We start from the raw sequence: 22,148 nt of genomic DNA, 5'->3' as shown, positions 1-22,148 counted from the left end.
TCAGTTCTAGTTCAGTTCTAGTTCAGTTCTAGTTCAGTTCTAGTTCAGTTCTAGTTCAGTTCTTGTTCAGTTCTAGTTCAGCTCTAGTTCAGTTCTAGTTCAGTTCTAATTTAGTTCCAGTTCAGTTCCAGTTCCGTTCCAGTTCCTTTCAAAAGATATTCAAATAACTAACATTAACAAGAATTTTAATTGAACAATTGAAAATGCACAAACGTTTAAATCATAAGAAATACTAACACAAACCAAATTATTATCAAATTTAAAAAAAGAAAATCTTTAAAAAAAACTAAATAACAAATGAATAAGCATAAAAAAACTTAATTTGATAAGCGCTAATTTTTAGACTTGACAAATTGTATATTCGAATTAGACAGAAGAACAACAAAAACAGAAGAATAACAGGCAAAAAAAGAAAAACAAATAACAGATGTTTGCAACAACTATTCTTAATAATTAATTAATATACTTTAATTTTAAAAATTTATTTAGAACTTTACAATTTAAATGTAAAGTTTACATGTAATTTGGCAGACCGGTCTCTAAACCGGTATAGGGTCTGGCAACTCTTTTGACATTCGTAATATTATGACAAAAAAAAACAATAACAAAACAACAAACTCTCACACACACGTCATTCTTATTTTTTTTGTTCTCGTCAAACACGAAGATGTTATGTTGTTGTTTTTTCCTTTTTTTTATTTTCTTACAATGGAAAATTTTCTTTTACACCAAAAAGTAAGATTTTTAGACTTATTGCAATAAAATAAACAAATATTTTCATTTGGTAATGTACTCACATTTCTTTGAGGGCAGAACCATGTGTGTGGAAATACCACTTTTCCGGTAGTTTTTGACGAAAGTATTCATTTTGTTGTAATTAACTTAACCCGTTTTTAAGGATTTGCTTTTGTTTTTTTATGTGTTAGCTGAAAAATGAAACAACACACAAAAAAAATTTAGAAAAGAAAAGTTGGCAAACAATTAGAAAATTGATTTTTCCAATAATATGTATTATTTTCATATAAAATTTCAATTCTTATCAGATTAACTGCCTTGCAAAACTTTCATTTCGAATTTTATTGTTAAATATTTACACTTCACTAATTTCTATTTATTATTTATTGTATTACACAATCGTGCTTAAAAATTGCACAAAGTATGACTCGTCTGTTTTTTCTATACAAAATATACACAATACCAACGATTTAATAGGCCTTAGACACCCTGTATGTGTTTTTTTCACTTCTGCTGCTGCTTTTTTTTTAAATCATCCAACTCTCGTGAAATTTTCACTTTTCATTTAATGATTTTATGTTTGATTACCTTATAATCTATAATAAATTTAATAATTTTTAGCTTTTTCACTTGTATTTTGCATTAAATTTTATGTAATTTCGTTTGAACTTGTATTATTTTTATAATTTTTAAGTCGTTTTCGTAGAAACTTCGTGATTTTTTTTCTTATTATTGTTGTGAATTCTTTTCTTGCAAGAGGTTGCTTGCTTCTTTTTTTCTGAAATACTTTTGCCCGAATAAAAAAATTAAATAATCTTCTATTTTACACTTGATCCGATGTTCTCAAAGATTTTTTTATTTTCTTTTTGTCTACTTTTTTGATGGAGAGTGTGGTGGAAATGTGTGACATGTTGTGTGGGGGAAATGTTGCCATATGTTAAGTTTTTTGTTATTGTTCCCCAAAAATGAGATTTTAACTTAGTAATGGAGAAATTGTTATAATATTACTCTTTTCATGGTTTTTCTATTAGAATGGGTTTTCTTATAGTATTATAGACTATAAAGTAAACTTTACTATATACTAAACTATAGACTGGATTAGTATAACAGATTTTTATTGAAAATTTCTTTATTATACAATAATATTTTTGTTGCGTATAACAGTTATATTAAATGTTTTGCAAATAAATTTCTTTTATCAAATGATTTCAGTATAACAGTTTGTTGTGTGAAATAGTTTTTTTCTAAATTAAAATATATCTCTATGTTTCTCTATAAAAAGTTTTCTATATAACCTTTTGTATGACAGTTATACATTCCATTGATTTGTTTTTGTACGAATGAAAAGTTTCCGTTTCCTAGTGTGAACCGACAATTAATAACAACAGTTTTTTATAGGGTTCTATAAATCGACTTTCGAATAATCGAACAACCGACTTTTTGTCAAAAAAAGTCGAAGTCCACTATTTTGTTCCAAAAAAGTCGGAAAAAAGTCGAAAAGTCGGAAAGAGTCGAAAAAAGTTGAAAAGTCGGAAAAAGTCGAAAAGTCGGAAAAAGTCGAAAAAAGTCGGAAAAAGTCGAAAAGTCGACTATTTATAAAATATTTAAAGTCGAAATATCGACTTTTAATTAAATGAAAAAAGTCGAAAAATCGACTTTTAACTAAATGCAAAAAGTCGACTTTTAACTAAATGCAAAAAGTCGACTTTTCATAAAATGCTGAAAGTCGAAAAGTCGACTTTTCGTTTCAACTATAGAACCCTAGTTTTTTATAGAATGACCTGGTTCACACTAAAAAAACTTTTGTAGAGAAACTTTTGATTTTTGCGTGTGAGAGAAAGAGAAAGAAATATCAACCATCTCTTTCACACAAAATCAAAAGTTTCTCTACAAAAGTTTCCCAGTGTGAACTAGGTCAAAACAACTACATATTTTTAAACGACATACCCACCTTTTTAATATAGAATTCCCCCCATAATTTATTACATTTTCCCGACATTTTATATTCACCACTTTATTTTGTTTGCTGTCAAATATGTTGAATACCTAAATAAACAGCTCTGCTAACTATTAACCATTTTTGTATAATTTTGTTTTGACTTGTTCATTCTTACTATTGTCATTGTTGTTTATTAAGCAAAATGTTAGAAAATTAAATTAATATTAATAAAAATAACTTAAAAACTCTATAATTTAAACCGAAAACTAAACTTTTAAAACTTAAATTGCATTTACTTAATTATATTATATAAACGAACACAAAAAATATGGATGATTTAAATCCTTTAGCCGGCACTGCTCATCTACTGGAAGAGGTGGATAGTAAGTGAAAAGAAAAAAAAACTTAAAAAATAAAGAAATATTTAAATAAAATTATTTTTAGAAAAACTAATGGTTTTATTAAGAGATGGTCGCACTTTAATAGGCTATTTACGATCGGTAGATCAGTTTGCCAATCTGGTGCTACATCGTACCATAGAACGTATACACGTTGGCAATGAGTATGGAGACATACCCCGGGGAGTTTTTATAATACGTGGAGAAAATGTTGTCTTGCTGGGAGAAATCGTAAGTTGTGCTAACTGATAAGCTAAAAAGCTACATGGAAATAACTTAAAATTTTTGTTTAGGATCGTGAGAAAGAATCGAAATTACCTTTAAAGGAAATATCTGTAGATGAGATACTCGATGCCCAAAGACGAGAACAAGAACAACGTCAGGAAAAACATCGCCTAATATCGAAAGCTTTAAAGGAACGTGGTCTAGCGGTTAATGCCGATATAATCAATGAAGATTTTTGTTAGATTTTTAATAATACAATATATTTTTTTATTAAAATATAACACTGATTTTTCTTATGTACAAAACTTAAACTAAGTTTTTTTTACACTTAAAACTAATTAAAAATTTTACTGATTTTTACAACTTTGCTTCTTCTAATTCTATGAACTTTTCAATAATTTGCATCATTTCCACTTTAGCCTTAATTTTATGTCTTGGCGAGAGCTGTCTCAAATAGGAGGCTATCGTTTTGGAGAAATATTCTTCAGTATCGGGCGTCGATATTGGTGAGTTAGTATCCCGGCTGGTATTTTGTATAACCGTTTTTTGTTGTGAATGTACGAGGGGTGGTGGTGGTGCACTACACAATTGCTCTTCTTGCACGGAAATATTGTAACCATCAACAATATTATTACATTCTGGTTTAACTATAACATTGTTGTCAGCACCAGCACCAACAGAACCATTACTAACTGAAGGCGCCAGCAAGTAATTGGAATCTGTTTCATTATGGGTAAGATTTTCAGGGTCCTCCTCAACTGCTTCGTAGACCGCAGATGTATCTAGGTTGTATAAAGATAAAAAGATTTATTATAATAGAATATCCCATAGTATGGTCTACAGTTTAGGCTGTAGTCTACTCAGTTGTTTCTAGTCTGATCACAAACTTATTAATACTTACCTTCCACATAATCATGATATTCCTGTTCGCCACAATGTTCCTCTTGTTCCTCTTCTTGTATTTGATTTGCCTGTTGATGTTCAGACGGCACTTCTTCGTTCACTTCCATATCATTCTGTGATAATTGCTCTACATAACTGTATTTACCCGTCGATGAAGCATCCTGACTATCATCAAGTATATAGTTTTTTTCCGTTTGAGACATATAATCCGTTTCATAATTAGACCCATCCGACTCAGCTTTATACAGTTTGACGGGTCTAGCTTTATCCGTTTCTTTCGGTTTTACACCTTGTGAGTTGCAACGTTTTCTTTTCACTTCCCGTTTCTTAACATAGTTCCTTATGAAATCCATACGTAGGAAAAAATCATTTTTACCATATTCCGTACTATCGGGATGTAAAATTAATTGTTTTAACTCGCGAGCATAACGATCTCTAAGCACTGTCCAACGTTTACGAGCCTCCCAATGGGTCATGGCTAGACCATCGGCTACGGCCTGCCATTCTTGTTCCTTTTTATATATCAAACGAAAATTGGGATCTTTTGTATTGTAGAGACAAGGTGATGCACGCACACGATCGATTAGCTCGATGTCACCTTCCTCCAAGGGCCTATGGTTCGACGTCATGGCAAATTTAAAAAATTTTCAAATATATTTTTACTGTTTCAGTATTTTTTTACGTGTCGTACTAGCGTATTTACGTATGAATTGTTAAAAACAAAAAAATTTACGTCATTCCATTAGAAAAATGGCGTTAAGTTTATATATAAGTGCTGCCACCTCGGTTAAACTATCCAATGATGGTTTAATTACAAAGGGATGCCAATAATATTTGGGAATGGCAAACCAAATGAGGTAATGTAAACAATAAAACAAACAGTGTAATAAAAAAGTATATAAATTCAAGTAAGTTTTATATAATCTTTTTAAAAACTAAATTAAACAGTTCAATATATATCCCCACAATACCGTTAATCATTATTTTTATTTTGTGCTGCCATATCAACTTGCTTACCAAATGCATATGAATTACAACCCTGTGTACAATTTGACAAAATTTATACAACACTGTTTAGAAATCGCCATTTTGCCTTATTCTTTTACTCTTCCTTTTTGTGTCTGCTTGAGAAAAGAAAAAATTCACACGGTTGATGGAAAAAATTTCTTGTGGAAAGTTTTTCTTTGAAAAAAAGTGTTAATATTAAACATAAATCTATTAATTTATATAAAAACACAAACTTAAAGTGTATATTTAATGAAAATATATAAAATAAATATGTATATTTTAAAATATATAAGAAAATAAGTGCAAGGAAAAACAAGACTACTTTTTAAAAGTGTACAAAGAAGATATTTTTTTTTGCTTAATTGAGGCTGCTTGCAAGATTTTTTTCTTCTTGACGTTAGACAACGACGAAACCAGAAGAAATCTGTAAAGGAAAAAAAGACAAAAAATGGAAAACGTAGTGGCGTTTAATAATGAGGTAAGTTATAAGTAATTATTAAATAAAATAAATTTCCAGTTTTATTGTAAAGCATTTATTACATAAATATTTGTGTCCAAGAAAAAAAACGATTAAAAGCAAATAGTCGGCGTTTGTGTAGAAATAGTTAAAACAGGCCACGTTTGTCAGTGTGTGTTGTTTGTTGGCCTTACTATGATGGCTAATGCTCAATTTAAAACCCTTATTGGTTTGCGTCCCAAAAGAGATTTAACGAAGGATTAGAAGTTTTTAAGAAATATTTTCTGGTTATCTTTTTTATTAAGATATTTATTTATTATTTATCAATAATTGTATTTTGATAACTTCTCATGTATTTTGTTGTGTGCTTTTTAATTTTTGCTTGTTTACCGTTTTCTCGCATTCATTCTTATTCAGTGTAGCCAGATGTGGGAATTATTTACCACCAAATTGGGCATTTCAAGTATAATTAGGAGAGATTTTCGAGGGGAGGGATGTAGAAATTTTATATTATTTTAATATTATTGTATTTATTATTATTATTATTATTATTATTATTATTATTACAAGAATTAATTTAAATTAAATAAGAACTGAACTGGAATTCAAACATAAACGAACTAGAACAAAACTAGAACAGTACTAGGACTGAATTAGAACTAAACAAGAACTAAACTAGAACTGAACTAGAACTGAACAAGAACTGAACTAGAAATGAAATAGAACTGAACTAGAACTGAACTAGAACTGAACTAGAACTGAACTAGAACTGAACTAGAACTGAACTAGAACTGAACTAGAACTGAACTAGAACTGAACTAGAACTGAACTAGAACTGAACTAGAACTGAACTAGAACTGAACTAGAACTGAACTAGAACTGAACTAGAACTAAACTAGAACTAAACTAGAACTGAACTAGAACTGAACTAGAACTGAACTAGAACAAAACTAGAAATAAACTAGAACTAAACTAGAACTGAACTAGAAATAGAATAGAACTGAACTAGAAATGAACTAGAACTGAATTTGAACTGAACTAGAAATTAACTAGAACTGAACTAGAACTGAACTAGAACTGAACTAGAACTGAACTAGAACTGAACTAGAACTGAACAAGAACTGAACTAGAACTGAACTAGAACTGAACTAGAACTGAACTAGAACTGAACTAGAACTGAACTGGAACTGAACTGGAACTGAACTGGAACAGTACTAGAACTGAACTAGAACTGAACTAGAACTGAACTAGAACTGAACTAGAACTGAACTAGAACTGAACTAGAACTGAACTAGAACTGAACTAGAACTGAACTAGAACTGAACTAGAACTGAACTAGAACTGAACTAGAACTGAACTAGAACTGAACTAGAACTGAACTAGAACTGAACTAGAACTGAACTAGAACTGAACTAGAACTGAACTAGAACTGAACTAGAACAGAACTAGAACTGAACTAGAACTGAACTAGAACTGAACTAGAATAGAACTAGAACAGAGCTTGAACTGAACTAGAACTGAACTAGAACTGAACTAGAACTGAATTAGAACTGAACTAGAACTGAACTAGAACTGAACTAGAACTGAACTAGAACTGAACTAGAACTGAACTAGAACTGAACTAGAACTGAATTAGAACTAAACTGGAACTGAACTGGAACAGAACTAGAACTGAACTAGAACTGAACTAGAACAGAACTAGAACAGAGCTTGAACTGAACTAGAACTGAACTAGAACTGAACTAGAACTGAATTAGAACTGAATTAGAACTGAACTAGAACTGAACTAGAACTGAACTAGAGCTAAACTAGAACTGAACGAAAACTGAACTACAACTTAACTAGAACTGAACTAAAATTGAACTAGATCTGAACGAAAACTGAACTAACTAGAACTGAACTAAAATTAAACTAGATCCGAACGAAAACTGAACTAACTAGAACTGAACCTTAACTAGAATTGAACCAAAAATGAAATAGAACTATCTATCTGTGTATATCTAGCCTTAAATATATTTAAAATTTAATATCTTTTCTAACCTTTTTTTCACATTTCAGCTTTCTGGGCTCTACGAAAGTAAACCGCCTATATCAAAGGCTAAAATGGCTGCCATCACAAGAGCTGCAATGAGAGCCATAAAATTCTACAAACATGTTGTACAAAGTGTGGAGAAATTTATATTGAAATGTAAACCAGAATATAAAGTACCCGGTCTATATGTTATCGATTCGATAGTGCGACAATCTCGTCATCAATATGGTGCTGAAAAAGATGTATTTGCGCCACGTTTCGCCCGCAATATGAAAGAAACTTTTGCAAACTTATTTCGTTGTGCTCCAGAAGATAAAAGTCGCATAATACGTGTATTGAATCTATGGCAAAAGAATAATGTTTTTGCTCCCGATGTTATACAGCCAATATTCGATTTAGCCGATCCAAATCATCCAATTTACTCAATGCCTCCACCGGGTGCTGCAGCCAGTTCATCGGGTCCCAGTGGTTCGGGTAACATAAGTATAGGAGATATATCAGCATCTCAAGCGAATGGAGGTTTAAATACTTCTGGTAGTTCGATGGATATAAGTATGGGCGGTGGTGTAGGTAGTGCTGGTTCCCAAGCGGATGATAAATTACCACCCAGTGGTTTGGCTGATTTATCGGTAAGTTAAGCTTAATATCTTTTCCTACATAATTTATAATATGTATTAATCCTAACGTCTTACTAACATAACATTCATAAAAATGTATGTCTTGTGTCTTCTCCTTTCACTTCTCTGCTTTAATTAACAATGCGTTTGTTGTTTTTGTTACACTGTCTATGTGTTCTTTTAAATAGTCTGTAAGTCCTCACGAAAGATCACGCAACACTAACAACTCATTGAGACAATTAGAACATAAGCAACACAATAGTAAGCGTTCAAATAATAACAATAATAATAATAATAATGCCACCGCTATGGCCTCAACTTCTAAATCACGCGGTGAACATTCTTCGAAATCAACTTTGGAATCGATAAAAATTCATCATCCCGAAACTTATAGTAAATATCAACGTAGCTCTCATGATTATGATTACGATGATGGTCATCATATTGCAGACGATGAAGATAGCAGTGATGAATGTGGTACTTCACCCAAGAAGTCCAGTAATCTGTTAGATGTAACTAATGAACATAATTTATTTTTTATTAGATATTTATGTTATTTATTTGGTTGCTTTTGTTTGTTTTTGTTTTTTTTTTGCAAATTTATTTCTATCCTTTTGTTTTTCAATTGAATTTGAACTAGAACAGAACTTGATCAGAACTAGAACAGAACTAGAACAGAACTAGAACAGAACTAGAACAGAACTAGAACAGAACTAGAACAGAACTAGAACAGAACTAGAACAGAACTAGAATAGAACTAGAGCAGAACTTGAACAGAACTAGAATAGAACTAGAACAGAACTTGAACAGAACTAGAACAGAACTAGAACAGAACTAGAACAGAACTAGAACAGAACTAGAACAGAACTAGAACAGAACTAGGACAAAACTAGAACAAAACTAGAAAAGAACTAGAACAGAACTAGAACATACTAGAACAGAACTAGAACAGAACTAGAACAGAACTAGAACAGAACTAGAACAGAACTAGAATAGAAATAGAATTGAATTAGAACAGAACTAGAACAGAACTAGAACAGAACTAGAACAGAACTAGAACAGAACTAGAACAGAACTAGAACAGAACTAGAACAGAACTAGAACAGAACTAGAACAGAACTAGAACAGAACTAGAACAGAACTAGAACAGAACTAGAACAGAACTAGAACAGAACTAGAACAGAACTAGAACATAACTAGAACAGAACAGAACTAGAACTGAACTACAACTGAATTAGAACTAAACTGGATCTGAACTAGAACTGAACCAAAACAGAACTAGAACTGAACTTGATCTAGAACTGAAATAGAATTATACAAGAACTGAACCAAAACAGAACTAGACCTGAACTTGAACTAGAATAGAAATAGAATTGAACTAGAACTGAACTTGAACATAATAGAACCAAATTAGAACAGAACTAAAAAAGAACTAGACCAGAATTAGAAAAGAACCAGAACTGAACTAAAACTGAACTAGGACTGAACTAGAACTGAACTAGAACTGAACTAGAACTGAACTAGAACTGAACTAGAACTGAACTAGAACTGAACTAGAACTGAACTAGAACTGAACTAGAACTGAACTAGAACTGAACTAGAACTGAACTAGAACTGAACTAGAACTGAACTAGAACTGAACTAGAACTGAACTAGAACTGAACTAGAACTGAACTAGAACTGAACTAGAACTGAACTAGAACTGAACTAGAACTGAACTAGAACTGAACTAGAACTGAACTAGAACTGAACTAGAACAGAACTAGAACAGAACTAGAACTGAACTAGAACTGAACTAGAACTGAACTAGAACTGAACTAGAACTGAACTAGAACTGAACTAGAACTGAACTAAAACTGAACTAGAACTGAACTTGAACTGAACTGAACTAAAACTGAACTAGAACTAGAACTGCACTAGAACTAGAACTGAACTAGAACAGAACAGAACTAGAACAGAACAGAACTAGAACAAAACTGGAAGAAAACTGGAACAAAAAGAACATATCTAGAACACAATTACAACCGAACTTAAACTGATATAGAACTAGAACATAATTAGAATAAAACTGAGCTAGAACTTAACTAGAATTAGAACTAATCTTGAACTGAACTAAAACCGATTTTGTATTAAACTAGAACTAAATCAATATTTCACACCAAAATTTCTAAATTTGTTTTCTTATGTTTTTTCAGTTTAAATCATTTTATTTTTTAATTTAAATTTTTATATTAAGCACAATTTAATTTAAACTTTTTATTCTTCTCTTCTAGAATAATAATCTAAAACAATTATTAAATGATCCCAATGTTTTACGTCAATTGCAAACATTGCAAAATTTTACTAAATTCAAACAAGACGACAAGCAACAACACAATTTACGTTTACAAGAAGAGGCTTTTGAAAAACATTTACAAAATGTTTTAAAGGTAAAGTTATCTGAAATTATTTATTTACTTTTGAAACCTAAAGATTTGAGAATATTTTTTAAAAATTAATACAATTTTTTATTTGGTTTTTTTTGTTTATTTCTTCCTTTTTATATATTTTATTTTATAGAATTCAGCCTCTTCTAGTTCTGGTAATCAAGATGCTAATGATTTTAATAAAGAAGTGGAATTCGTTTCGGAGGAACAAAAAATTGAGGTACCAAATTTTAAAGTATTTTTTTTAAAAACTATTTTTTATTATTAATTTTTTTATTTACAAACAAAGATTTGTTTCTATATATATTTTTTTAATGTGAAAAAAATATAAAAAGTAAAAGAAATCCATTTGTAAGTTTTTCCAAACACAAGAGTTTACTTTTAAAAACTCTTTAAAAAACATCTTAAAACTTTTTTATTTTCTATAACTTTTTATACTTTTTTCTCATTAAATATTTATATATAAATGTTTATTAAAAAAATAATATATACCATTCATTACCACAATATAAAGAGAAATTATAGGCAATATTTTCTTACAAAAAAAAAAAATTAAACCAAACTTTATAATTTTTTCATTTTTTTTGAAAAATTCCAAAGAAAACCAAAACTTATAATTTCTATTTATTTGTGCTGACGTGCAGTTGTTAAATTATGAAACAAAATATTAACTAAAATAACAAAGAAACAAAAAAAAAAGAAAACTTAAGCAATGAAAATCAATCAGCATTAATACCTTATGTTGTTATACGTTTTGAATTCAAACAACAAAATTATCCATATACAAATACAATAAATAAGTTACAAATAAAAAAAATATTGAATAGAGATGATCCCCATAAAAAGTTTAACACTTACAATCAAGATAAGTTGTATAAACTTTGTGCAGATGTTTTCTGAAACCCTTAAGATTTACTAAATTAAAAAAAAAGTATTGTATGATGATTAAAGAAAATTATTTTATGTTTTAAAATGTTAAAGGTCATTTAAGAAAAATAGTGATTATAGGAAAAAAACATTTGGGTTTGTGTTTCGATTCTATTCGAGTTAGTTTTTTTCGATTGGAGATAAAAAGTTCAGTTAACATTTTTAAATTCGGAAACAGAACCATAACAGAACCAAAACAGAACTAGAACAGAACCAGAACAGAACCAGAACAGAACCATAACAGAACCAGAACAGAACCAGAACAGAACCAGAACAGAACTAGAACAGAACTAGAACAGAACCTGAACAGAACCTGAACAGAACCTGAACAGAACCAGAACAGAAACATAACAGAACCAGAACAGAACCAGAACAGAACCAGAACAGAACCAGAACAGAACCAGAACAGAACCAGAACAGAACCAGAACAGAACCAGAACAGAACCAGAACAGAACCAGAACGGAACTAGAACTGAACTAGAACTGAACTAAAACTGAACTAGAACTGAACTAGAACTGAACTAGAACTGAACTAGAACTGAACTAGAACAGAACTAGAACTAGAACTGAACTAGAACTGAACTAGAACTGAACTAGAACTGAATTAGAACTGAACTAGAACTGAACTAGAACTAAACTAAAACTGAACTAGAACTGAACTGAACTATTACTGAACTAGAACTGAACAAGAACTGAACAAGAACTGAACAAGAACTGATCTAGAACTGAACTAGAACTGAACTAGAACTGAACTAGAACTGAATTAGAACTGAATTAGAACTGAACTAGAACTGAACTAAAACAGGACTAGAACTGAACTAGAACTGAACTAGAACTGAATTAGAACTGAACTAGAACTGAACTAGAAATAAACTAAAACTGAACTAGAACTGAACTGAACTAGAACTGAACTAGAACTAAACTAGAACTGAACTAGAACTGAACTAGAACTGAACTAGAACTGAACTAGAACTGAACTAGAACTGAACTAGAACTGAACTAGAACTGAACTAGAACTGAACTAGAACTGAACTAGAACTGAACTAGAACTGAACTAGAACTGAACTAGAACTGAACTAGAACTGAACTAGAACTGAACTAGAACTGAACTAGAACTGAACTATTACTGAACTAGAACTGAACTGAACTAGAACTGAACTGAACTATTACTGAACTAGAACTGAAGTAGAACTGAAGTAGAACTGAACTAGAACTGAACAAGAACTGAACAAGAACTGATCTAGAACTGAATTAGAACTGAACTAGAACTGAATTAGAACTGAACTAGAACTGAACTAAAACAGGACTAGAACTGAACTAAATTAAAAAACGAATTCGAATAAAAACAAACATGAATTCAAAATTTAGAACAGACTCAGCTATGTTAAACTCTTGGAAAACACCCTACATGAAAGTATTCTTGAAATTTTATTTAAAATTTAATGTTTTAATCAATATCTATTAATTAAAAAAAATACGTAAAATGAAAAAATGTCGTCGGAATTTTCTAAAGAAAGAATATAAATCAAAACATATGAAACTGACCACCAAAGGTAAGGTTAAAGAAAAACAGAAATTCCGTACGGATCCGAAGGTATAACAACGTTTGAGTAGACAGCTGGTAAGTTTTAAATTAGTAATTGTTTTTTTTTTTTTTAATTGTTAAATATTTTCAACAAATTATGCCAAGAAAAAAGGAAACTTTTCACAAGTGATTGTTGTAACAAAAAGAAAATTTGCTCAAATTATTATATAAAAAAGTGTGATGAAAACTTTAAAAAGAAAAGGTCGCCACGTCAACACCACAACAAATAAAAAGATTTTTTATAAATGAGTTAGAAAAGGTTTTTTTTAAATATTTTTCTGAAATTGAATAATTAAAAACATAAAAACGAAAAAGCAAGCACACACGTCAACACCACTCGTCTAACGTCTTTCAAAGAGCATAACCACTCTAAACATTACTTCTAGTATAGAGTTGTAAACTCTAAAGATTAATGACTATTCTAAAAAAAAAACTTCATCAAAGCATTTTTGTGTAAAAACAAAAATGAAAATCATAACAAAATAGTTCATTCTTACTTTGTGAACATATTTTATACAAACTGTTCCATACTTTATTATTTACTTACCTTCTCCCTAATTCCCTTCAACTTTCCCTATGTCCACTCCACCTTTCCTCTACCCTTTTTCCATAAATATTTTTTTTTTACTTTTAAAAGTTTTTATTTTTTTACATTTTTTTGTTTCTTTTTTTTTGCAATCTATTTTAAATCTCTTTTTAAAAACCATATATAGGTTATCAATTTGGATGGCAATGATTCACGTAGTCCCACACCAGATCGTGACCGCTATAAGAGACGTCGCAGCCGTAGTCGTTCCCGTTCACGTGATCGTGGAGGTCGCAATCGTCGTGGACGTAGCCGTTCTCGTTCACGTAGTCGTTCACCACGTTCGAATCGCCGTCGCAATTCCAGGGATCGTGAGCGTACCAATCGTGACAAGGAAAAGGATCGTGAGCATGAACGTGAACGCCGCAAAAAGGGTCTTCCAGAGATTAAAAAGGATCATTTAAGTGGTAATGTTGGAATATTTTGAAAAAAAGTAGAAAAAAACTTGAGATTTATTTAGAAATTTTAAACATTTTGCTGAAATTATTCAAAATTTTTTAAATACTGTGTGATTTGAAAATTTTGTTTATTTTTTCTATAAATCTCTTGGTTTTTTTCTTCGGAAATTGAAATTAATGAAAACTTTTTTTCTTACAGCGTTTTTTTTTTTTTAATTTTGAAATTTGTCAAAGTTTCAAAATTATTTTAAGATTTGTTTTCAAATTTCTTAAAAGAACACATTCTTTTAGTTCTTTGGTATTTAATTTCCAAAGATTTTCTTCGTTTTCTAAAAATTTGGATTAGAAAACAAAATTGGAAGACTTTGTCTACTTCTTGAGATTTTTCTTCAAACTATTTCGAAACATAATCATAGTTCTTACAAGAATTCATTCTTCTACTTCTTCTGTATTAAATTTTCAAAATTTCCATTATTTTCGAAAAATTTTCATACAAAAAAATTAATTTTCTAAAAAAAAGATTTTGTCCAATTTCTTACACTTCTGATGATACAAATCATCCTCTTGGACTTTGGACTAACTATTTTCTTCACAAAATGTCTTGTTTTTTTGTTAAAAAGCGACTTTTCATTCCATCAAATATAAATTTTTGATGGAAATGAGGGGATGAGGAGAGTGGTCTCATTACCCCAGAGGGCATAAAGCTGAAAAAGTCTTTAAAAGTTTATCATTTGCAACACAAATTTGCAACTTTCTTTTAACAAAGTAAAAATGACCTCTAAACAAACTTCTAATTTGTTTCCTCCCCCCTTGCTCCTCCGGGGCAAACAATTTTTACAAAATTCGACATTTTTTTCTAAGAATAAAACAAATTTTAAAAACTTTTGTTTTTTATTAAAATATTACACTAATATTAACCTTTTCTTTTCTTTTTTACAGAGTGTGGCTCTTTGGAATGACGTGTGTGTTGTTGTGGTTGTTGTTTTTTTGTCGTCGTTTAAACTCTTAACACTTATAGGCCAATACTCGTCATTGTAGTTTTCAATTAGGTTTCAAAACTCATGATTTCTTCGTTTAGCAATTAGTCGTTGAGCAAATTTTATTTTACAACAAAATATTGCCTTATTTTGTGTTTTTATCGCTGAAGTCACCTATAAGTAACTTTCTAGCGATAAGGTGATAAAATTCTTACACGTGGTATTGCAAACAACTAAACTTTCATTGGGAAAAAATAATTATTAAAGAAGTAATGTAGAAGTAACTTCTAGAAAATACAGAAGATTGTCACAAGTTTGTTTACTATCTTCTAATTGTCATAGATAAGTGACTAAAGCGAACACATCAAAAAGATTCAAATTCGAAAGTTAAATATATTGTTGTTGTTGCTACAGTATGACTCTGACCGATAGTTATTTTCTGGGGAAAAAAATTCGGTTGAAACAACTGTCCGATGGGTTGGCAAACTAAGATAAAATTGTTGAGGGAACGATGTATTTTGTTGTAGTCTCTTCAAGTCTCTCAAAGCATATCGCTTTGGAAGATCAAAATTATGTAAACTAACATCCAAAAGTTCGACTGTGGTTATGACTTGGGTCGTTCCTGAGCGAAGATCCAATTGTCGTGGGAACGTCCAAAAGTGTTTATGACGTGTGGTTTTTGCTATAATGTTTTCTACACGTTTTCGTCTCTAGTCTTCTGGTAAATAGTAATCACATGGTTTCAGTAGTATTATTACTGAAGTTGTTATTGAACAAATTAGATAGAATTAAGTAAAATGTTGGTGGAATATGTTGACTGGTGTACACTTTCCTTTTTTAAATTATGATTTGATCTTGGCTTACATCTTAGGATTATATGTAACTACTAAGTCTCTTGACTATGACTATCTATGATAAGGGTAAGACTTGTCTATATACTAAAAACTAGACTAAAGGGTAGGCTATGAACTAGACTATAGACTTGACTATAGATTAGACTATAAACTAGACTATAGACTAGACTATAGACTACACTATAGACTACACTATAGACTAGAATATAGAATAGACTATAGACAAGACTATAGACTAGATTATAGACTAGACTAGACTATATAGTAGACTATAGACTATAAACAAGACTAGACTATAAACTAGACCATGGACTAGACGATAGACTAGACTATAGACCGTACCATAGAGTAGACTATAGAGTAGGCTATAGACTAGACTATAGACTAGTCTACAGACTAGACTATAGACTAGACTATAGACTAGACTATAGACTAGACTATAGACTAGACTATAGACTAGACTATAGACTAGACTATAGACTAGACTATAGACTAGACTATAGACTAGACTATAGACTATAGACTAGACTATAGATTAGACTATAGACTAGACTATAGACTAGACTATAGACTAGACTATAGACTACACTATAGACTACACTATAGACTACACTATAGACTAGACTATAGATTAGACTATAGACTCTAGACTAGACTATAGACCATACCATAGAGTAGACTATAGACTAGAATATAGACTAGAATGTAGACTAGACTGTAGACTAGACTATAGACTAGACGAAAGATTAGACTATAAACTAGCCCATGGACTAGACTATAGACTAGACTGTAGACTAGACTGTAGACTAGACTGTAGACTAGACTATACACTAGACTAAAGACTAGACTAAAGAATAGACTAAAGAATAGACTAGACTATAGACTAGACTATAGACTAGACTATAGACTAGACTATAGACTAGAATATAGACTAGACACTAGGCTATATACTAGACTATAAACTAGACTATGGGCTAAAGTAAATACTAGACTATGGATTAGACTATAAACTAGACTATAGAGTAGACTATAGACTAGACTTTAGACTAGGCTTTAGACTAGGCTTTAGACAAGACCATAGACTTGACTTTAGAATAACTACTAGACTAGAGTTTTTACTAAATTATGGATTAGACTATAGACTAGACTATAAACTAGACTATAGACTAGATTATAGACTAGACTATAGACTGGACTATAAACTAGACTAGATTCTAGACTAGACTATAGACTGGACTATAAACTAGACTGAAGGCTAGACTATAAACTAGAATAAAGTGTAGACTTTAGACTATAAAGTAGACTGTAGACTAGTACATAGCAATTTTGATTATAATCTAGATATAGGATATAGTCTGGTATATATATAATCTAGATATAGGATATATTCTATGCTATAGTGTAGTCTTTATTCTAATCTATATTCTAGTATGTAGTCCAGTATGAGTTTTGTCTATATACTAGTCTAGACTATAGTTTAGTTTATAGTACATTCTATTGACTAGTTTGTGGTGTAATTTGAAACTCGTTTTTCTACAGTTTTCGTAGTTGTTGTGGTGTTGAAAAAAAAGTGTTTATATATTTGTTGTTAGACCTTTTTGTTTCTAAAATATTTGGCTAAATTTCCTATACAGTTTTATATATAGTACATGAGATATATTTTCTAGTTAATTGAATATTAGCTCCTCGTATCTATAACAGTTACTTGAAGTCAATACAGGGTTTACTCATTAAAAAATTGTTGAAACTATTAGAATATTCTTGCTGTTATGGTTATTATAATAATTGAACAAATTTTATTAAATTTATTAAGCCATTCAATTAAAACACTGTGCTGTTTATTTACAAATTTTAATATAAAAATTATAAAAAAATATTATTAGTTCTAATAACATAACCTCAACAACTGCACGTGGTTTTACCAAAGAACAAACTCTGCTGAATTTGTCTCATAACTGTTTATTTTTTTTTTTTTTTGTAAATTCAAAAACTAATTTTCCCTTTCTTTTTCTTTTATTACAGTTTGCAGTACCACATTGTGGGTGGGACATTTATCAAAACTTGTCTATCAAGAGGAATTATCTGATACTTTCGGTGAATATGGTGATATTGTGAGCATTGATCAAATAGTACCGCGTGGTTGTGCTTTCATTGTTATGAATCGTCGCCAAGATGCCCACAAAGCTATGCAGAGTCTTAAGAATCATAAACTGCAAGGTAGAGCCATAACCATATCATGGGCAGCCGGTAAGGGTGTAAAGAGTAAGGAATGGAAAGATTTCTGGGATTTGGAGCTGGGTGTTACATATATACCATGGAATAAACTGGATGAGAACACCGACTTTGATGCACTCGAAGAGGGTGGTATGTTTGATGAGGATTCCATGCCCAGTTGGATGAAGGAGAAGATTAACAAGATGAAGAGTTTGAAAGAAGGTGGTGTTAGTGGTGAGCATGTTAATTTGCCTGGTGCGGCCGGTTTGTCGGGACCACCGCCTGTTTTACCACCCGGTGGAAATCCAGCTATGATGTTTGGCATAGATACAACACAGCCACCACCAGGACCTCCACCTACTGGTGGTCCACCACCCATGTTACCCATGGTACCGGGTCAATTCTCAATGGCACCTCCAATGGGCGGACCGCCGCGCATGTTGGGACCTCCTCATATGGGCATGCCTATATCTGGTATACACATGCCGCCGAATATAGTGCCTCCTCATGCTATGATGATGATGCCGGGCTTTGGTATGCCGGGACCAGGTGGTGCCCCTCCAATGGGTCCTCCACATATGCCTCCCATGGCTGGTCCACATCCCACACAATTTCCACCACCACCCGGTGGACCCCCAACCTCAACCATGGCTTCCAATGTGTCCAGTGATGATCAGATGGATATTGAAATGGAAGATGAGGAAGGTGCCACAGTGGCTTCAGCAAATCCACCAGCAGCATCTGGTAGTGGTATGAATTTCTCACAACCTCCTCCGGCATTTGCGGGTGGAAGTGGTGAAAATTCAGCTGCAGCTGCAGGAGAACCGTTTTCGCGTGAACGCAATCGTGGCGGCGCGGGTGGTTCTAGGTGGGGAGGACGTGGAGGCGGTGTCGGGCCTGATGAAGAGGTCAATGATGGTAGATGGCGGGAGAATGGTGGCCAAGGAGGTCCTCATAACTTCGGCGACTCAGGACCACGTAATGCAGGACCACATAGGCCTGATTTTATGAATGGTAAGTCACAGTTGTTACAGTAGCACTGAAGTTGAACTAGAACTGAAATAGAACCAAACTAGAACTGAAATAGAACCAAACTAGAACTGAAATAGAACTAAACTAGAACTGAAATAGAACTAAACTAGAACTAAACTAGAACTGAAGTAGAACTGAACTAAAACTGAACTAGAACTGAACTAGAACTGAACTAGAACTGAACTAGAACTGAACTAGAACTGAACTAGAACTGAACTAGAACTGAACTAGAACTGAACTAGAACTAAACTAGAACTGAACTAGAACTGAAGTAGAACTGAACTAGAACTGAACTAGAACTGAACTAGAACTGAACTAGAACTGAACTAGAACTGAACTAGAACTGAACTAGCACTGAACTAGAACTGAACTATATGTGATAACTTTATTTGTTTTTTTTTTTTTGTAGATTTTGACAAACGTGGTGGACCCGGTCCACGTGGTGGAGGTGGTGGCCCTAATTTTAATGGTGGCGGCGGCGATTTTCATCCCAACATGCAAAATCGCTTTAATCAGCCGACAAATTTAATGCAAATGCGTATACCTCCACCAAATGCGTTTAATCAAAGAGGAGGTCCAGGCGGGGGTGGACCACCCATGTTTATGCGTGGCGGTCAAGGTGGTCCCGGTGGACAAGGTGGGCGACAACAGGGACCTGGTAAGTGAAAGAAAAAGTTGTTATTATAATTTCTAGAAAACAATTTGTAATTTTTAAAATATTTCTAGGATTTTTCAATAGAAACAATCCATTTGATCGCGATATGAATGAAGGCTTTGGCGGTAGAGGCCGAGGACGCGGTGGTGGCCGCGGAGGTGGTCGTGGCGGTAGAGGTGGAGCCTTTGGTGGTGGTCGTGATGGTATGCCTGGTGGTGGTGGTGGTCCCCATGGCGGCAATTGGAGTGACGAAGAAGGCGATGAAGGTGGTTTTAAAAGACGTGGTGGAGGTATTGGTGGCAATCGCTTCCGTGATCGTGAGGGAAGTGCTGATCGCTTTAACATGCGTGACAATAATACTAGAGGTGGTCGTCGGGGACCCAATGGCCCGGCACGTGAACGCAATGACAGTGAACGAGACAATCGGGCTGGACGTGGTCCATCAGCTGGCAGTGGTGGTCGTCGTATGTCACGAGATGAGAACAACAAGAAAAAGGCACGTATTTGCGATACCGAAGAAGATTGGGATCGTGAGCTAGAGGATTATGATGGCAAAAACGATAAGAAACAATTAGCCGAACAGACAGCCAAAACCAGCGAAGATATAAGTAGTATAGCTAAAAATACCGCAGATAACAGTAGTAAAAATGAGGCTGATCAAATGGATAAGCCAGCGCTGCAGGCCAATGACCAGAAAACAGATGCTAAGGAGATTAAAGAGGACAATGAAACTAAAGCGTCTAAACCTCAAACAGTTAACATGCCACCAGCAGCAGCAGCTGCAGTAGCCACAGAAGAGGGTGATAAAAATACTAAATCTGCAACACCACTTTATGATGAACTACCGGCACCTAAGGCCGCCAATAAGAAAACTAATGAAACGACGACGACAAACGCCGCCGACACAGTGAAACCACCAGCAGTAGAGACTGCTAAAACAGCAACAGCTCCGGCAGCAGCAGTAGCTGAGAAACCAACAGAAACTAAGGCGGAAGTTGAACAAAAACCAGCAGCCACTAATAACACCAGCAACAACAACAAAGCAATAGAATCTGTTACAACAAGTAGTAATGAAACAGTGGTGACTGCTGACAGTAAATCTGAAACTGTTGCTGCTGAAACTGCTGCAGAAGCTTAAACAGCAAATATACTAAAGCCTGCCTTCAGTGCCATGGCCAAGAGTTAAACAACAACAACAACAACAACTAGAACAATTTAGTAACATAAATTCTCCCACAAGAATGAAAAGAAAAAGAAAAGAGATTTTAAATGTATATTAATTTAATTATAAAACTCAGTAAACAAAAAGGACACACAATTAAATAAAAACAAAACAATTTAATAATTTGTAATTCCCTCTTCCCTCTTATATTAATTTAGTAATACATATATTAAAAGCTAAAAGAAATTTAAAATACAATTATTTAATTTTTTTGAACATAAAAGTAAAACAGAATTTAAATCTTTGCTAAATTGATTGGTTCTTTCATTTACATCTTTCCAAAATCGTACATTTCTTTTTTATTATAATTTCTTAACATTACATAAGTTCTTTTTTTTATTATGTAACTATACATTATTTAAGTGTTATAAAATATGTATGTAATTTTTATTTAATACCGAAAAAAAACCCGCAATTTGTTTTTAATTTTTCATTCGAAAACAATTCTAAATACATATTAATTTATAATACGGCAAAATTTGTTTAATTAGTTTTATTACTAACATTTTTTTTCCTTTTGCTCTCTTCTTCTATTGTTGCTCTTCGAAATTTCCTCGTTTTTTCTCTTTTGTATTTTCCACAATTGCTAAAAACCCAGCATTTTTTTTTATTTCTTTGCAAACTATAAAGTTTTAATAAAAAGAAAAAGAAAAAATTATTTAAATTATAAAACAAAAGAAGAACTTAAGCATTAATATTAATCACATTTAAAGAAGAAAAGAAAATCTATAACAATAAAAGAAAAAAAAACAAAACGTAAAAATTAAGCTGTTGTTTTTATTATTGTTATTGTTTCATTAAAATACTAAGGGCGGGTTTTTCTGATAAGGATAATCAACATTCTTTGTTTAAACCTAGTTTTTCAGTTATCAGTGAGATCACACAATTAACAAAAAGAATAAAATAATGAATTCGGAAGAAAAACTTAATATTTAAAGGGCGGGTTTCTTACTACTCA

At 32.1% G+C, this 22,148-nt stretch overlaps 3 protein-coding genes and 1 long non-coding RNA gene across 5 annotated transcripts; 2 read left to right on the top strand and 2 right to left on the bottom strand.

Annotated features, from left to right (window-relative positions):
* Nucleotides 1-853: 853 nt before the first annotated feature.
* Nucleotides 854-1,659, bottom strand: LOC124420824. Its single transcript, XR_006941391.1, has 2 exons — nt 1,324-1,659; nt 854-926 (listed from the first exon to the last, which is right to left on the bottom strand). It is a non-coding gene; the product is annotated as an uncharacterized LOC124420824 (long non-coding RNA).
* Nucleotides 1,660-2,839: 1,180 nt separating this feature from the next.
* Nucleotides 2,840-3,653, top strand: LOC111688261 (U6 snRNA-associated Sm-like protein LSm1). Its single transcript, XM_023450746.2, has 3 exons — nt 2,840-3,057; nt 3,119-3,303; nt 3,366-3,653. Exons 1-3 carry the CDS (start codon nt 3,003-3,005, stop codon nt 3,537-3,539), a joined length of 414 nt encoding a protein of 137 aa, XP_023306514.1. The 5' UTR covers nt 2,840-3,002; the 3' UTR covers nt 3,540-3,653.
* LOC111688260 lies at nt 3,542-4,986 on the bottom strand. The gene is made up of 2 exons (XM_023450744.2): nt 4,199-4,986; nt 3,542-4,079 (listed from the first exon to the last, which is right to left on the bottom strand). Exons 1-2 carry the CDS (start codon nt 4,827-4,829, stop codon nt 3,655-3,657), a joined length of 1,056 nt encoding a protein of 351 aa, XP_023306512.2. The 5' UTR covers nt 4,830-4,986; the 3' UTR covers nt 3,542-3,654.
* Nucleotides 4,987-5,330: 344 nt separating this feature from the next.
* Nucleotides 5,331-21,291, top strand: LOC111688265 (SR-related and CTD-associated factor 4). 2 transcript variants are annotated; one of them, XM_046954840.1, is made up of 9 exons: nt 5,331-5,686; nt 7,724-8,326; nt 8,503-8,826; nt 10,588-10,743; nt 10,874-10,960; nt 13,966-14,245; nt 18,090-19,295; nt 19,723-19,971; nt 20,040-21,291. In XM_046954840.1, exons 1-9 carry the CDS (start codon nt 5,657-5,659, stop codon nt 21,104-21,106), a joined length of 4,002 nt encoding a protein of 1,333 aa, XP_046810796.1. In that variant the 5' UTR covers nt 5,331-5,656; the 3' UTR covers nt 21,107-21,291. The 2 variants fall into 2 exon arrangements, with proteins under 2 accessions (XP_046810796.1, XP_023306518.2); XM_023450750.2 differs by lacking the exon at nt 8,503-8,826 and having other exon boundaries at nt 5,333-5,686.
* Nucleotides 21,292-22,148: the final 857 nt, after the last annotated feature.

This window comes from Lucilia cuprina, chromosome 6, assembly GCF_022045245.1.
Source record: "Lucilia cuprina isolate Lc7/37 chromosome 6, ASM2204524v1, whole genome shotgun sequence".
Lineage (NCBI taxonomy): Eukaryota > Metazoa > Arthropoda > Insecta > Diptera > Calliphoridae > Lucilia > Lucilia cuprina.
Note: the sequence above shows the minus strand (reverse complement) of the source record. Positions and strands in the feature narration are given on the sequence as shown.

Excerpts from the sequence above, each read along its gene's own strand:
- LOC111688261 (XM_023450746.2), top strand. The coding sequence starts at position 3,003 with ATGGATGATTTAAATCCTTTAGCCGGCACTGCTCATCTACTGGAAGAG. Across the intron at positions 3,058-3,118 it reads TCTACTGGAAGAGGTGGATA|AAAAACTAATGGTTTTATTA; the intron begins GTAAGTGAAAAG and ends AATTATTTTTAG. Across the intron at positions 3,304-3,365 it reads TTGTCTTGCTGGGAGAAATC|GATCGTGAGAAAGAATCGAA; the intron begins GTAAGTTGTGCT and ends ATTTTTGTTTAG.
- LOC111688260 (XM_023450744.2), bottom strand. The coding sequence starts at position 4,829 with ATGACGTCGAACCATAGGCCCTTGGAGGAAGGTGACATCGAGCTAATC. Across the intron at positions 4,080-4,198 it reads ATATCATGATTATGTGGAAG|ATACATCTGCGGTCTACGAA; the intron begins GTAAGTATTAAT and ends TATACAACCTAG.
- LOC111688265 (XM_046954840.1), top strand. The coding sequence starts at position 5,657 with ATGGAAAACGTAGTGGCGTTTAATAATGAG. Across the intron at positions 19,296-19,722 it reads TAGGCCTGATTTTATGAATG|ATTTTGACAAACGTGGTGGA; the intron begins GTAAGTCACAGT and ends TTTTTTTTGTAG. Across the intron at positions 19,972-20,039 it reads TGGGCGACAACAGGGACCTG|GATTTTTCAATAGAAACAAT; the intron begins GTAAGTGAAAGA and ends AAATATTTCTAG.